Here is a 17,941-nt window from a genome sequence, read left to right on the forward strand (position 1 = left end):
AACCTTTAAAAATAGTTTTTGATATGTAGAAAACTTTAATTTAGGTCTTATTGCTTCACTATTCCCCAATAAAAATAACTTTGGAGTTTGTCGTAATTTAATTTCTAAAACCAAATACGATGCCAAGTTTGACTGAAAGATCTCACTTTAGAGCAAGACCACGTAGAATGTCCACATCTAAAACATTAATCTGACAAATCGGATTTTAATTTATTTAATTTTTAAGATATAATTGGTGTAAAAAAAATTACATTGAATGCTTTATCCAGCATTTATGGTATTTGAGGTACTGTCACGACACAACTCTGGGTGCAACTTGTTGGAAACAACCATTGGCTGACTTTTAGAATGATTGTAATATGCCATAATTGAAGGTTTAGTCCTTTTTCTAGATTATACTTTTGTCTTTATTAAAATCTGTAAGACACTACAGACAGATCTAAGTGTGGGTATGCAAGAAAGGCCTTCCAGTCACAGCTAACTGGAAGGCCTTTCTTGCACATTGAATTAGTGTTCTGCAAAGCAGCAATTCAATTTGCTTATGGTTTCCCCATTGTAGAAGAGACTGCCTGGAGGAGGCAAAACTTGGAAAATGTGTTTGTGTTTCTATATGTTGGAAAGGGAAAGGAAAAGATGTCAGGACTTGCATCCAGCGCATGGTGACTTGGACTAGAAGTGTGTGTCCAAAAGATTAACATGTGTTCCAGAGTATTCCAAAATATACAAATAATAATAATATACTTGAAGGTGGTTCTGAAAATGGCAATGTGTTCTTGTGAGCAGTGGTTACTCCTGATCACAGTTGCTGGAAGAACTTAGATGTTTGGAACCATGAAATCTTTTAATCGGATGAAAATGGCCATTGGACTGCAGGGAGTGGTGTGTTATCGCCAGTGGAACATGCTGCATGGGAATGGATCTAAGCAAATGCTGCAAAGTTGTGGAACTTACCTGATGGTGGTGAGGAGCTTCAGACATGACTGAGAGGAGGAGGCTGAGCTGCCTGCATTGTTGAGGGCTGGCGGCTCTTTGGAGTGTTAACAGGCTGAGTGGAAAGGATGAGTGGTGGAGTTGGAGACGGTATCTGCTACAACAAGTCTTGCGGAGCCCTGTCGAGCTCCGAGGTCAGGGGAGACATGCCAAGGCCTCATGGATAAATGAAGGACTTGAGGCTGAGATTCTGGGCCTCATGAGAGGGACGGCGCCGGAGGGCTTGGGCTGTATGAACTAGGTGCAGTTGGGTTCCCTACTGCTGATGAACTTAACATCTGTGGAAGGGTTGGTAACCCGACCTGTTGAAGGCTGCACGAACCAAGCCCGCAGCAGCCTTTCAGGCTTGTGGAATATTCTTCTTCACCCGAAACTGGCGGACATTTTATAACATCTAGCTGTAACCTTTCTCCTTGTCTGGTTTCTGAAAATTGATTGTATGTTGCATTGTATTGTTAAGCAGTTTTTTATACTGGGGGGTCAGGGGAACACTATCTTGGTTTTAATGGCATTAATTGCAATAAATAAACAATACCTGACCTGACCTGAAAAAGAATGCTGTATATGTATAAATATTTTGGAATAATTTCTGAGTGATGGCAAGAGCAATGTATGGAAGCATAAAGGAACTGCCAAGATCCAAGGCACACCATCTGATCTGTGAAGCATGGTGGTAGGAATGTTACGGCCTGGTCATGTATGGCTTCCATAGGTACTGGTGCACTTCACATCTGGTGTATCAGAAACTGTTGATGGCAGTAGCAAAACTAATTCTGAGGTGCATAGAAACATCTTACCTGCTCAAGTTCGAGCAAATGTCTCCAAACTCATTGGATGGTGCTTCATCTCGCAGCAAGACAATGATCCCAAACATATTGCCAAAGCAATAAAGGAGTTTTTCAAAGCTAAAATCTGGAAAATTCTTGAATGGCAAGCCAGTCACCTGATCTAAATCCAGTTGAGCATGCCTTTCTAGGCTGAAGAGAAAACTTAAGTAGAGAAACCCCCTGAAGAAGCAGGAGCTGAAAATGGCTACAGTAGTGGCCTGGCAGAGCATCACCAGAGGAGATACTCAGTAACTGATGATGTCTCTGAATCACAAACTTCGATCAGACAATGCATGCAAGGGATATGTAACAAAGTACTAAACATGACTACTTTAATATACGCACATACCATTGCTGTGTGCTAAACATTATGGTGCCCTGAAATGGAGGAACTATGTTTAAAAAGTAATTTCTACATGGTCAAACCAAAATATGCATAAATATCCTTAAATAAAATCATGAATATTCACTTTAATCACATATGAATTATTTGATTATACATTTAAAACTCTGGAGCATAGGGGCAAATAAAGTAAAAAAAAAAGTCTTTGTTCAAAATATTATGGAGGGCACTGTATCTTGCTCGTGTGGCTTAATTGGAGGATCAGGAACCACCAGGGAAAAATTAGATGGGAATCATTACTAAGTAAAGGAAGTCATCGCAACAGAATTATAAGGATTCTGGGATGTCACTTTTCCATCCATCATTTTGTGAGCTATGAACTATGGGAAAACAGCTGTGCTTTTGATAAGTAATTTGTGTATTAGTTGTGAATGAAATAATTGCTTTGGGGACCATGAGACAGACCCCTTTGGGCCACATTCTTGAGCAGTGTTTAGTGTAGAGGTAGCAGTGGACATTTGTCACAAGTTACTTGAGTAACAGTGATAAGTGATAAAGAAATGTAAATATATGCTGTTTTTTTTGGTTGGTTGTTAATTCCCACAATAAATTACTATTTTAAAAATAAAAATATTGTAACTAATTGATGGGTTATGGCAGTTTCTGTGCGATGGACCAAAGAAACTTTATCAAAGAAGTTAGGCTTGATAATACTGCAGAGCAGAAATCTAATTGGAAATTCATTTTATTAGAAAATGTGCTGGTTACATTTTGTATTCTGCTACTTCATTTCCAAACTTCTTGTACAAAAAGAAATATGTAATGGAGATATGCCAGGTATAAAGAATTCTGAATAGCCTCTTTTGTTTCATATATATTTTGGCAAAAACGAATACAAATTGCATCTCCTTGACCAAAAGACCACAATAAGAACGAGTTGGCAGCAAATTCTTAAGTCCCATCAAAATGAGCACTTGCACACTTCAGGACTGTGTGCTCAGCCCGCTACTGCTCGCTGTTGACTCAAACAGAATCATCAAGTTTGCAGATGATAGAACAGTATTTTGCCTCATCCAGCGTGCAACAAATCTCTCTCTGAAAGCTGACAAGAACCTTCCTGAGCGGTAACCATTTACCTTTCAAGCACCAAAGCCTGGTGAACTTTATAAATGTTAAATTCTGTGTACAGTATAAGAATTGCTTGCAACCAGTGAACTTGGAAGAATGAGAAGTGAGTTTGGATTGTGAATCAAAGAATTCTTCTGAACTTACACACACATTACATACACGTGCGCTTAGAATTAGAAAGGGGTTAAGTTAGGTTAGTTACGTCAATAGTGATAAGTTAAAGTGTGATTCTGTTTTCATGTTTAAAGATAATTAAAAGCAACTTTTGTTTAAGTAATCATTTGTTTCGGTAAATATCTATTGCTGCTGGGTTTGGGATCCTCTGGACTCGTCACAGTAGAATTTTAATTATAAAAGAAAATGGATAATAAAACCCTTGCATTAGTGAAAGTAGTTGTGAAATCGTATGATGATAGGAAAATGTAATTAATTTGTTAAATTCTTCAGGAAAGAAATGCAGGCTCATACATATGTGACTCAATGATCAATCTGACCTGTTTGATGTTTAACTGCCTGATGATGAGATGAGGGAAATAATCAATAATGTCCACTACCCATTCCACCTTGCTCATTAGGTCTATATTGAAGTGTGTCCTGAGAATGATAGTAAAATATTTCCGACCAGTATATGTACTTATTTAATGGAATATTTCTGTTTATCTTAGTGCACTTGTCGGAAAGACATGGTCAAGATATCCATGGACATCTTTGTAGAAAAATTTCAGCCAAGTAGATATGCACTCTGGAAAGAAGGAAAGGATGTGCAGATCATTGATCACACAAAACCCACTCCTGAATCAACTCCCGAACTGGAAATTTGGCAGAAACAAAGAAAAGTAACTCCGAGGAAATCTGGAACACCTATGAAATGGTAACTTGGTCAACATAATTAACCCTGAGAGGTGGTTCTTAATTAGTAAATTTGTAGCAAAGTGGATAGTTAATCTCATGAAAGTGTTGCAATAATTTTCTTCCTCTGAGGGCACAGCTTCAGGATTGCAGGGCGTCTACTTAGAACAGAGATGTGGAAAAATTTCTTTAGCCAGAGGGTAGTGGAATTTGTTGCCATAGGCAGTTGTGGAAGCCAAGCCATTGGGTGTATTTAAGGATAGATAGTTTATTGATTAGCCTGGGCATCAAAGGTTATGGGGAGAATGCTGGGCAGTGAGACTGATTGGGGAAAATAGATCAGCTCAGGATGAATAACATGGCAGATTCAATGGGCTGAATAGCTTATTTCTGCTCCTATGTCTTATGGTCTTACTGCAATGCAAATGTTAAATTTGCATTTTGAATATACTCTTGACTATCATAAATATTCAAAACCATGGTTTAAAAATACTTGTTTTAAAATGACTTGTCAAAATATTCAGGAATTCAGTCTTGGTTTTAATTATTATTACAAAATTAATAAATGCAGTGAAGAATCCGTTTGGGAGTTTGTTCAGAAGAATATAGCTAATTTTATCCAGCCCATTCATTCTTGTCTGATAGTCATATCTTCTGCAGTATTTATCAGTTGAGAACAAGATCTAAAAAGATGAAGGCAGTACACGATGAGAAAACATCCAGTAATCCTGTACCCAAAGAAACAACTGCAGCTGAACCACTAGGAGATGGTGTCAATATTGATGAAAACTCTAATGGGAAAGTGAAGGAACATGAGTCTCACCATACAGAAATAATGAACCCTGAAGAAAGAAGTATGAAGGGACTGCAGCTGGATCAGAAAGGAGTGGATGAAGAACAGTCATCAGCTGAGAAAACAGGTGATTTATGTGTTCCTTTTTCAAATAACTTAAAACTATTATTCTTATGTAGACTGTTGAAATGTCAGTTTAAATGTTTCCCTGTATATTTTATTGTCACTTAATTTGCAGAGAGGAGTCCCTTTCTCCTCCCATCTCTCCTCATCCCACCTTTTTATTCAGATGCTTGCCTGTGTTTTGCTTAAGCCATGGCAAGGAGCTTAGTCCTGAAACATTAGTTACCCTTTGGTTCCTATAGATGCTGTGTTACCTGGTGAGTTTATCCAGCACTTTTATGCATTGCAGTACAATCACAGCATCTGCAGACTTTCCTGTTTAACTCTTGTCTGTCAAGTCGTTATAATATGATCACAAACTGGCAGTATTTAAATAATTAAGGAAGAGGAGGGAGTTAGGAGGTGTGGCAAAGGATGGACATTTTCTCATTCATAACTGCATGGACTTGGGGCAATTTACATGTTACATCTTTCAGATCAATTAAAATATCTTGTTAAGATCCATGAGTGTTTTAAATCTATGTGCACAAATTTTTAAAAAACAATGGTCAGAGATGCTGTAATGACAGTACTGCCACTGGTGCGAAGCTGGAAGAGTGGAGAGCCAAGAAACAATGCTGCTCTGAAGGGTTCATCCACTAGTCTTAATGCCAACGGCTCCATACAGGCTTTAAATGGACTGTTAAAGGAGACTATTGTGTTTTATTTTAAAGTCCTGCAACTGCGTGGTCTGTGCCTAAGATGGCAGTGTCTAGGCTCGACAGCACCCATGAGAGTTGCAAACTCCATAGGAGCAGGGGACAGGTGTAGGGCACCAGAAACAGAGAGAATACTGCACTTTGAGAAGAAGTAAAGGAGACAACTCTACAGGAACGTGGCCACAGCGGCAGACCAGTGAGGGGCTCTGTGGCTGAGGGACCCACAGAGGCTACGGGCAACTTATGGTCGGGGAACCTGCACGGACAATGGGCTCCTGGAGGCTGCTTCATGAGAACTAGGTATTGAAACCAGGATTCAAGAGAGTGCTGAAGAGAAGAAGGTGTCCCAAAGGGCCTTGGGCACTGAAGGCTTCTTGATCATGTTGGGGGGGGGTTTGGATCTGGAGTTTGGGTTACTGATAGATCGAACAGGGGTCTCTGGAGCTTCAGAGGCTGCGGGAGCACTGGAGGTGAATCCACAGACACTCAGTGACTCTGAGGGGACTCTCTTTTGCTTCTCTTACTCTAAGGGATGTCGGACGATATTACTAGTGATTCTTTGTCTGTCTTACTGCAGGTAAAAGACAACTTTGTGTCATTATCACTTGTACTGCACTATTACATGACAAAGAAATCTTGAATATTTTCAACTTTACATGAAAGTGTGGGCTAAAATATCTGGTTAAATGTGAATTGTATAAAATAAGATGCTGTTGACAAACTACCAAGATTATAAGCATAAATTAAGTCACGCACCGTCAATGAGAGAGAACCAGAGGCAGTGCAGGCATCAGAAGATGTCTGATCAATTTGGGCGAGCAGCCTCAAATTTGAGTGATTATTTTTCATAGGAAGATTAATTACATGAAAATGGATGGAATGGTACCAAATTTTTATTCATGTTAAAGGAAATTTTGATCAGGCCAGAATCCATGTCGTGATTTTAAAATTTTAATGTCTCAGATGGAACAATGTGGGTTTTCTGCTCGTTACAGAGAACAGTATGCCACATACACAGCTATAATTCCTGTCTAAAAACTCATTGTTTCCACATAAATTTGTTTTTGCTTTTTCTAGAATATGTTTTTGGTACTTTTTTATTCTACAAATAACTTGTTTGGGATCACAACTAACCTGCTGGCAAGTAAACTTGTCAGTGGACCATTTCCAAATATTGTAGGAGATGCACCTTTTCCCTCAGCACAGTAGTCGTCCAAAGGACAGCTGCACTGCAATGGTGCCCATAAATGAACAGCCTAAGAACTGGCACAAGTATACTACTCCCATTAAAGTGAATGAGATAAACTGGTTGCTTGGATGAAAATAGGTGAAACTCTTAGCCCTATGGAATTATGCTACTTTAAATAATTTTAATTTAGCATGTTTTTCATTAGTTTAATTTGGTAAAATAAAATCACAGGACTGGGGTGATTTGGACAATTTTGACAGCAGGTGAGCAGGAGGTGGGTCTGTCTCCCTTGCTGTCAAAGACATTCAACCTGAGTAACACTGTGCTGGTTCTTGGTGTTCAGGCTTCTAGTAGAAATGTTCCCTGAAGCAATATGGTCTGGGGCCTGCTGGCTACTCATCTTGGGGGAGCAGATGATCTGCTTCATTTTGATTTGTAGAGTTTTGAGATGTGGTGTTTTGCTATGCCTTATTTTGCTGATATTCCTTATTTTTTTTCTTTTTTCTCTTTTATTGTTTTCTTGTGTCATTATTGACTTGAATTTTATTTCATGGGTACCCCTCAACTTTTCCATTAATAATAATAATGAGTTTATTGTCATACACATTGTATGATGCACAAAATCCTTATTTGCTGTTGGAGAACAGGTGCGTAATAAAAAATAAAGTAACTACAATAGAATTCATGAAATTTAATTTAAAAAATGCAAAAATAGATAATAGTCAAATTTACCATAATGCAAGAAACAAATTGTTGTTATAGTAGTGTAGACAGGCCTTATTGTGGTGTCGGAGCAGTCCACAATTTGTGTAATAAGGGGAAGTTCAAGAATCTGATATCTGTTGGAAAGAAACTGTTCTTGAATCGAGAGGTGCTGGACCTTCCACCTAAACGTAGCTGTGACCAGGGGTCCTTTATAATGTTGGCTGCCTTCTTGAGGCAGCGTCTCATGTAGATGTTTTCATTGGATGAGTGGTCAGAGCTTGTGATAAACTTGACCATGTTTGTTTCTTTCTGGAGACTTCTGTGTTTACTCAAAAGGCCAAACCTGGCCTTGGTGCAACAAGTCAATATACTTACCACAGTGCACTGTAGAAGTTTGATAATCAACAGCATGCCAAATCTCCTCAGACTTCTTAGAAAGTATAAGCGTTGGTATGTTTTTTTCATGGTTGTCTCGATACGTTGGCTCCAGGAGAGGTTTACTGAAATATAGATTTCCAGGTACTTGAAGGCACTGAACCTTCCCAATATCTGCACCATCAATATGTATAGGTGCATTATCCCAGCAAGGTTGTTGCTTGGCACCACCCAGTGAGATTCTCAATCCTCATCTTGTATTCATATTCATCATTCCATATACTTGGCTAACAACGGAGGTGTTGTTAAATTTATAGATTGAGTTGGAACTGAACTCGGCTACACATTCATGATTGTAGAGGGAATAGAGCAGGGGACTAAGAACTCAGTCTTGAGGTGCCTCTGAATTGCTGGTCAGCAAGGAGGAGGAGGTGATGATGCTGATGAGGAAGTCCACGATCCAGTTGCAGGGGAATGGTGATGGTGTTGAATGCAGTCAATGAACAACAGCCCCCGACCTGTGTGTTCTTGTTGTCCAAATAATCTAACACAGAGTGAAGAGCCAGCAAGATGGTGTCTGCCGTTGACATCTCGCGTCAATAGGTGAATTGAAATGGATCAGATCCTTCCTGAGATGGGAGTTGATCAGCTCCATAAGCAATCTCCTGAAGCACTTCATCATGGCAGATGCAAGTGCCACTGAATGAGAGTCGTTGAGGCAGGTCACCTTGTTTCACTTGGGCACCAAAATGATGGATGTTCTTTTGAAGCGAGAGGTTGAAAATGCCCGTAAAAACTCCAGCCAGTTGCTTCTTGACCTGAGTAGTGTATAATTTTGACCTTGACCCACATAGTAATAATATTGACCTACATAGTAAAATTATAAATTTATCTACAACATGGCAAAAGTAGAAATCCATGCCACCCAATTAACCTAGCAACCCTATACATTTTTGGAGAGTGGGAAGAACAGAGCACCTTGGAGAAACCTATGTAGGTCACAGGGAGAACATCCAAACTCCTTACAGACAGCTCCAGGATCAAACCTGAGTCATTGGTGCGAATTGTGCTGTCTACTATCTAACCAATTGTTTTCAGATTTAAATGTATTGAAAGGGAATCATTCCAAAGAATGAAATATGTACTGTCACTTATTACTAATAAGTTTAAAATTAAGAGTTCAAGCACCTGTTTCAAACATGCTCTGTGGTAACACAACAATGGATTAACCGCACGTGATATGTTAAAATACTAGGCAATCCTTGTTGCTTGCACCATTCTTCACATTTGATGATAAATTCTGTAAAAGCAGCATTTGAATTCCTTGTTATTGCTATTTTTGTATATTGTTGTGTAAGGACACAATTGTTATTAAATAGTGATCTAATAAAAAAGACCACCAGCTGCATAAGTGCTGATTATATTGGTAATTGGGAACCATGGATAGATGATACTTGAAAAAATCCTGATGATTTTGTTGATTTGCAACTGCAAGAAATTCTTGTTCTTTGATACTTCTAAATTATGTTGTCAAATGCAAATTCAGATTAGTATAAAACTTGAGGATACATGTGGCATTAATAACACTAGCTATGCAAATTGCTAAAAATGTAATCCTCCTTGGGTAATATTTCACTTGCCATCTGGATAGAAGAACTCAGTAATATTTCACGCAGTGATAACCAATGGTCTTAAAATTCAGACAAAAGTAATTCCATTGCTCCAAGACACATGTTGCATTTTTAAATAGTCCCTGACCCAGAGATGCCCACATTTTGCTGTTTTACTGGCAGCTCATTGAAGTCTGATGATAATTTTCCATCTTCCATCCACCTCTGAACTCCAGATGGAGTCTCATGATGGAGCTAAAATTTGTTCAGATTCCCTACCTTTTACACCAGGAAGTCTGCCGTTGGGTCTTGCGCCAGGTTGGTTGGTGCAAGAACTTCAATTCCATTCATTTAAATAGTAATTGCCTATCTACGAAGACGTTTGATAAGAAGGCGGCAAGTTGCATCTTTAATTGTCTTTTACCTTATGCTGACAACTGTTTTGAATGATTTTATTTAATTGTGTGAAACATTTTTTATTTCAATTTATTACAATTTTATTCTATTTAAATATTTCAAAATGTCAGGGGTTTTCAGAACCACTGCAAAATTTTTGCAGTTTTAAGATCCCCCACCCCCCTTGATCTATTTGAATCACGTGTGAAGCTAAAGAAAGATTGTATTTCTGACAACCTTGTAATTACAAAGTGCTTGTAATTACAAAGCCCACCTCACTGTCAAAAGACAAAGGAGGAAAAACCCAACACCCAACCCCAACCCACCAATTTTCCCTTGCAACCGCTGCAACCATGTCTGCCTGTCCCGCATCGGACTTGTCAGCCACAAACGAGCCTGCAGCTGACGTGGACATTACCCCTCCATAAATCTTCGTCCGCGAAGCCAAGCCAAAGAAGAAGACAGGTATATTGTCATGGATGAGGCACAGTGGTTTGTAAGGTCCTGCAAATCACAATGTGATAATGATCTGAAAATCTATTTTAATATTTTATTGATAAATAAAATAGCGCCAACACTATGTTAACATTAGGAGGTTGAATTAATTTGATGGACTTAATATAGTATTTTTTTTAAGACTTCTGTCAAAGGACCAAAGTCATATAAGGCTATTTTATTTGGTAATCATATGGTGAAACATTCTTTAAGATACAAGACCCATCACATGGTAAAAAGTCATGTTATATAGTTTGAACCAAGGTTCTTGCATTTAAATAGAATCAATTAACCAATAAGACAGAGAAATTCATGGACATCAGGCACTTTCTTTGTATAACTTTACATCAAAAGACAAAGTTAAAGGAATTGAGAGTTAATTGACGATGAGGAATTAAAAAATAACCCACAGTTGTTCCTCTCCTTTGAAATGGAGCCTGGTGCCAATTCAGTGTGGAATTCTCCAGTTCAGCTCTCAGAGATGAGAAGTTGGTATAATGCTGCTGATCTTGTCAAAGCATGTTTAAAAAAATCTTCAGTGAGAAACCTTGGAATTTAAGATCTGAATATTTGCACGGGAATCCTGACTTCCTGATAGCTATGTGGGAAACTATTGCAATTACATTCAGAATCACCAACAGAAGGTCTGAAAAATCCTTTCTTGAAAGCTGGTGTGTACCAGAGATGCTCAGAAAGATTCAACTTATTTGCCTGTTGTGAAAGCTGGTAAGCCTTGGGTCATGGGATTGCTGGCCTGAAAATATTTGAGAGCAGGACTTGGCAGTTAAGACTGTAAAAACAGTGTGCTCTGCAGGGTTTCAGTTGTGGCGATTGCAGGAGCTGAAAGAAATCACTGCTACCACACCGATGGTCGTTAACAACTGTTTTTATTCAAATTCAGCGCGCCCCTTTAAGGGCAGCATGAGCCCAGTCACCTGGTGCGCGCTGGAAGGGATGCTGGAGTCAGAGAGAAAGCTCTGATGACGTCATTTCCCCATGGCTGCCCCGCCACGTGGCGATACAAGCGGGGCCGGTTCACCATGAGGATGTGCGCTGCCATGCAGCAATCAAATTAGACCTGGCATTTTGCTGATTTCTGAGTAAATGAATAGGGGAATCACCATCATGGGTAACTGTTATCCCTTGGGAAATTCTATACCAACATATCAATGCAGTAAACAAACAAAATACCAGTCTTTATTTCAAGACCTTGCAGTACATGAATAATAAAGTATTTCTGCAAATATATTTAACTGTGTTTGAGATCACTCTTGGAGTACCAGAACATAATTTTTGTCTACATACTGAATGAAGTATAAACATAGCTCGAAATCAGTATAGCATGAATTCAGTCATATAGATATAAAAAGAGATGATATGCCCATTGGAGTAGAAAAGAATGAAAGGTAATTATATCTGCACATGCATGACTAACAGGGTAGAAAATATGCAGAGATTCTGCAAGGTGTTGAGTCTAGACCTAGAGGGGATTATGTAAGTTTCAGATTTTTTTATAGGAACCTTTATTTTGTTCAGAGGCTGCGTACTTAGCCCCTACTCTGCTCACTTTAGACCTATGACTGTGTGGCTTGGTACGACAATAACACCATCAACAAATTAGTTGACAATACCATGGTTGTGGGCTGTAAAAAAAAATAGATGAGTCAGCATACAGGAGAGAGATTGAAAACTTGGCAAAATGATGCACCAACAACAACCTTGCACAGAGTCAGCAAGACTAAGGTGTTGGATGTGGACTTTAGGTAAACCAGATGTGTGATGGTCAATTGATGACATTTGATTAATTGAAAACGAGATATGATATTCCCCATAATACTCTTTTGCTGTTTTCCATTGAGAGCCTTTTTGAGTGACAAATTAAGACCAGAAATGATACTATGTGACAGATTATGTTGTATTGTATATAGATGTTTCTGGGAGATAAATTTGGGGCAAGTTTTTTTAGTGTAGGTCATATATAAACACTTCAAACAGATCTTATTTAAAATGCTGGAGCTCTGCTCAAGCCAGACAGGGCGGCTCCTTGGGGGCCTTTGCAAAAACTTTAGAGAGTGCCCAAGAGACTTCACTAATGGATTGTTGTTTTGAAAAGCAACAAATAAAAGAGATAGAAGGCTGTCTGGAAGTGCTGTCTGCTGTTCTAAGAGGGTCATGTGAGAGAGGGAGTCAAACAGGCTATTCTCGAGAGAGGGAGAGAGAGAGAGAGATCAGTTCTGTAGTTTGACAATCAGCAGCAACAACTGGAACAGGACAAGCTGGCAAGCTTGTGGAAAAACCCAATTATGAAGACAGGTTGTGAGTGCTTAGTTCAGCCCGGTCAAAGCCCTTGTGGTTCATACAAGAGAAGAGGAGTGGCTGCCTAATGTTTCACTTGAAATAAGAGAAACAAAAAGGAACTCTGTGGTGACCTGAATGAAAGAGGTTATCATCTGGAAAACCCTAATGAGGCAAATTTCTTCGGCAAGACACTGACGTGGCTGATTAAAAGGAATCAGATGTGGGTGTCCAGCGAACAACAAATCTCTCTCTGAAAACTGACAAGAATCTACCTGAGTGGTAACCATTTACTTTTCAAGCACCAAAGCCTGATGAACTTCATAAATGTTAAATTCTGTGCACAGTATAAAAATTCCCTGCAACCAGTGAACTTGGAGGAATGAGAAGAGAGATTGGACTGTGAATCAAATAACTTTTCTGAACTTACATACACAAGCGCTTAGAATTAGAAAGGGGTTAAGTTAGGTTAGTTAAGTTAATAGTGATAAGTTAAAGTGTGATTGTGTTTTCATGTTTAAAGATAATTAAAAGCAACTTTTGTTTAAGTAACCATTTGTCTTGGTGAATATCTAGCTGCTGGGTTTTGGGATCCTCTGGGCTCATAACAACTGATTTAGAAAAATTGGCTACTGATGGAATTGTTAAGAAATTTATTTCATTAGTATGTATGAAATTACAGAAGAAAGTGTCTAAATTAAGTTTATTTAGGTCAAAGGAAAGATGAGAACATGATTTAAATATATCAATAGATCAGCAGACATGGCAAAATTTGTGTAAGGATATTATGATTAATACAATTAATGTAAGATATAGATTACTTCAATATAATTTTTTACATCAATTATATTTTACACCTCATAAATGGAAATCAGATATTTCAGACCAATGTTTTAAATGTGGTGAAGAAACTTTTCTCCACTCTACTTGGTTTTGCTCAAAAATCAAACCATTTTGGATTTCTAGTAGTAATTTCTTGCAACAAATTACTGGTGTTGCTTTTCTGTTAAATCCTGTATTATTCTTGATGGAGAATTTTGGAAATTTAATTCCTAAATTAGATTTATTGGGTTCTCAATTGAAATTTGTTAAATTAGTTCTGGTAATAGCAAGGAATTATATTGCTGTTACTTGGAAATCAGATTTTCTTTAACATTAGGAAGATGGCAAACTGAAATTCAAAGCTATATTCCATTAGAAAAAAAATTACATATAATTTGGGAGGTAAATATTCTACTTTTTTACAGATTTGGAGCCTGTATGCTCAAACATTTGGATTTAATTTATAAATAGTTCCTTTGATTCTTCGGGTTTGATGAAGTCTTCCCTCAAAAACACTGTTCATGTTTCCTTTTTGTGAAAATGTTTTCATGTGAGATCTTTGAGTGTTTCCAAGAGCAATCCAACTGTAAAGAATCCATGTGTAAGGAGAAAGCCTTAGTTTTATATACAAGAATCATTTCACCCTCAGAGACACTAGTTCACATGATACATTTTAGTTTTTTCTATTCAGTTTGTAAGTTGTTTATTTTCCTGCTAATTGGCATCATCTCTATATTCGGGCATGTCTCTCTCAAAATCTCTCTTTATTCTTTTCATGTGATTCTTGTTCTCAGTGTGAAACTTTAGCATCAGGTGGCACTCTTATTTTAAATGTATTTTTGGAATATATTTCACAAACTCTCTAATGCAGTTATGCATCTCTGTTTATTTTTCTAGTTACTAATCCATAGACTACATTGTTAGAAATTGTATGATATCCTTTTTAAACATGACACTGGTTTCTGCACTATTCTTTCAAAATATTTAGTTGAAACACATCATGTAGAATATCTTTCTGCTGTAACTATTGCATAAAACAGTATTTTTGTTTCGTGTTAACATTAACTATATCTTATGTTGCAACTAAAGTCAAAAATTCTTTAAACCCTCAGATAATGACTGGACAGAATCAGTGTCCAATGTTGCCAGCAACAAATTCAGAAATAAAGCTGATGGAAAGAGGAAAGTGGATGATTGCTTTTCATTAACACCAATGGGCAAACATGATGTGGTTGTGGCCTCCTCAGAATACATAGACAATGTAAATCTTGACCTTAAAATCAAATTGGAGAACAAGAGTCTACAGAAATCCAAGGAGGTGGATGCAATAAACAGGAAGGAACAATTGTATCAGAACACATTTGATGATGTTGCTGCAGAAGTTCGACAGAGTTGCTGGAAAGAACGCAAAACTAATAGTGTCTCTACAGAGGAGGAAACTAGTGAAGCGGAGAGTGGAGAAAATGGCTTGGAGCCTGGAGAAGTACCAAGTGTAATAATATTTTTAAAAATATGTTCAAGAAATTAATGTGTAATCATTTCTTTCCACTGCACATATCCATTAACCATTGTTTCATTTAATCAACATTGTTCACATTTAGCAGTATTATGCTGATCATAATTTAAAAAAAACCTCACCCAATAGGTTGATGAATTTTTCCCATTGTCAGTTTTCCCAACAAATATACATACAAATTTCTTTGAAGAATTTGTTCTCATTCTGCTGAAATTGAAGTTAGTGTCCTTAATTCTGTGTCTAGCAAGATCAGTAAACAGAGGAGTAAAGCAGTCAATTGATTTAACAACTCTGATTCACTCACCTTCCCTGTGTTAAATGAATTTACAAAACATAAAGTCCACAATTTATCACTAAAATTGGTATATTAATTTAGTGCCAAATGAAGTACAACCATGTTCTTAATTCTTGATGTTTAAAAATAAAACTAAGAATGCTGCAGTTCATAAATTACAGAAGGTCTGGATCAGTATCTGATTTTAATTACTGTTCACTTGTTTGAAAAATATACCTTGAGCAAAGGAGAGGTCATTTTTCTTCAGAAATGCTAAACTGTTTTTTTTTGTCCCAGAGAACTTGAATTGTTTACTTTTGCACTGCTTGAAAGCACACGATTGAAGGATTCAGAATTACAAAAAAACAAATCTTCATAGCTGCTTTGGTCACAAACAAATTGATGATCTTTAATGGCTGTCTTCAGTGCTTTTCAAGAATGTCCTCTTGACTAGACATCAGTTAGGACCTGTCTTACACTTCCATCAATTCACTTTTGTGCAACAATCCTACAATCTATTGATCATTCAGCCATAAGAGTGTGATTATTTTGGTTATGAAATATGAAGTTGCATTTTGTACCATCACATTGAATAGAAAAGTGCAATACTTATTTCATCACCCCCCCCCCCCCCGCCCCCCCCCCACACACACATACACACTTTGCCTTTCTTCATAGAAGAATTGAATACAAAAATAAATAATTATAGATTGTTGTTCTGGGCACCACAATCTTAAATAATTACACAAACTTGCAGATAATTCAGTAGGGAAAAGTTCAGAAGGAGATGAGGAACCTAAGTTACCCGAGAACAGAAGAGATGAGATGGTTGCTTTTGGAAGAGAGTAGGCTGAGTGTTGATGTAATAGATATTTTTAACATTAATGTTTTTAATGGAATTAAGGTGAATCAGCTTCCTGTGATTAAAGTATTGGTAATCCAGTGCACTCGAGTTTAAGATATAAAGTAAGAGAACCAGAGGCAATTACAGCAGAGAAACAGGCGACTTCGGCCCCTCTAGTCTGCCGAAAAATTCAAATTTTTTTAAAAACATGAGCTGTTTTTAGATTTGTTTTTCACATTGTTTGAAAAAATGGTGGGAATAGATTCAAAAGTGAAATTGAAAAGCCAATTACATGAATAATTGAAAGTTTTATTCTTTTTGGAGTATTGTGGAGAAAGAGCATTAATTGGATAGAACTGAAAAGCCTGTCACAGCATATTGAGTTGATTAATTTTATCATGTGTTGTATCATTCAATCATTTTTTTTTTGACTTGGCATGGCTCAGTAAAACTTCCTATATTTCTTTCCTACTGCAGAGTATATTTGATATCTCTGCTGAGAGAATTATTTTCTGACATCATATGTCGTCACCTTGGTTAAGGCTGTACATGTTCATTTGATGGAAGATTTCGGCAGTGAGCAGATTTAAGAGTTTTTCACTTTTCCTTCAGTAATCCAGGATTGAGTTTGAAAGGGGAAGGATAAAGGCATTAAACTGGTGCCTCACCTGGCAACATAAATCTTGAATTTAAAATTTGTATTTTAATTGGCAGGGAGATATTTATCATATTTTCTGTAAGTTTAGACATTATGAAATGAACATTATAGATTGGAAAGATCTGGGCTGCACTGACTTATTATTGCATTTAATATACCGAACACATTTTCATTGGATAAATTATTTGGAATTTGTCATTTGGTGTTACCAAGGATCTTGAAATAAAACAATACCACTTAAAATTAGCTTGCATTATCTGATCACATGAACTTGTAAAAAATCTTTCATGCAATGTAGTTAGGATTTATTTCAGAACCTTTACTGCTCTTGAGAAGGTGGTAATGAATTCTGATGTAATTAAATTCTCTTGCAGTCCACATAGCAAAGGCACTTCCATGTGCTGTCAGCTTTGAATTTCTGTGTCAACAATTATAAAAGATAATCTGCAACTCCACTATTATTCTTCTAAATAGTAAATTTTACATATGTGTGCATTTTCAAAGAAGCAATTTTTTAGTTCACAGGAATGAATGGACTGTAAATTTGTAATATTGATTTTTTTTTGTATCTTGATAGTGGAAAGTTCTTTTTAACCATGGAAATTATTTTTTTCCATGATAGGGGTATCAAAAGAGAAGGCAAGTGGTAGGAATTTTCAAGTGGATGGATTTGAGCGCAATTTTTTCCCCCAAAAAACAACTGTTTGCTATCACTCGGTTTGATCCATTCCCCATCTTTGGTGCACATTTCTGTTGCTGGACATCTGAGACCATTCTCTTTATTTTGAGGTGAGCTCACCTCCATGTGCCCATCACTTCCACAACCATAACCACTCCCCAATCCTCCAAGTGAAGTTATTGTGGCTTTCCTGTTTATTGGACAAACCTGAAGAATCATCAATGTATTTTAAAAATTATATTATAAAGTAAGCTCTTCTAAGATTTGTTCAATAAGCAACTATTTCATTGGGGGTGGGGAGGCTAAGAACAATCTGAATTAGGTAGCCTGCA

At 37.4% G+C, this 17,941-nt stretch overlaps 1 protein-coding gene across 16 annotated transcripts in view; it reads left to right on the forward strand.

Annotated features, from left to right (window-relative positions):
* Positions 1-17,941, forward strand: part of LOC138755231 (lysine-specific demethylase 4C-like) — a 417,729-nt gene that overhangs the window by 173,623 nt on the left and 226,165 nt on the right. For all 16 annotated transcript variants that reach the window (XR_011352148.1, XM_069920849.1, XM_069920842.1 and 13 more), the window contains 3 exons: positions 3,954-4,159; positions 4,798-5,057; positions 14,751-15,130. Coding sequence is in view for 15 of the 16 variants with exons in the window: in XM_069920849.1 (XP_069776950.1) it covers positions 3,954-4,159; positions 4,798-5,057; positions 14,751-15,130 (846 nt within the window). In the remaining variant the exon portion in view is untranslated. The remainder of the gene's footprint in view (positions 1-3,953; positions 4,160-4,797; positions 5,058-14,750; positions 15,131-17,941) is intronic.

Source organism: Narcine bancroftii, chromosome 1, assembly GCF_036971445.1.
Source record: "Narcine bancroftii isolate sNarBan1 chromosome 1, sNarBan1.hap1, whole genome shotgun sequence".
Taxonomy (NCBI): Eukaryota; Metazoa; Chordata; class Chondrichthyes; order Torpediniformes; family Narcinidae; genus Narcine; species Narcine bancroftii.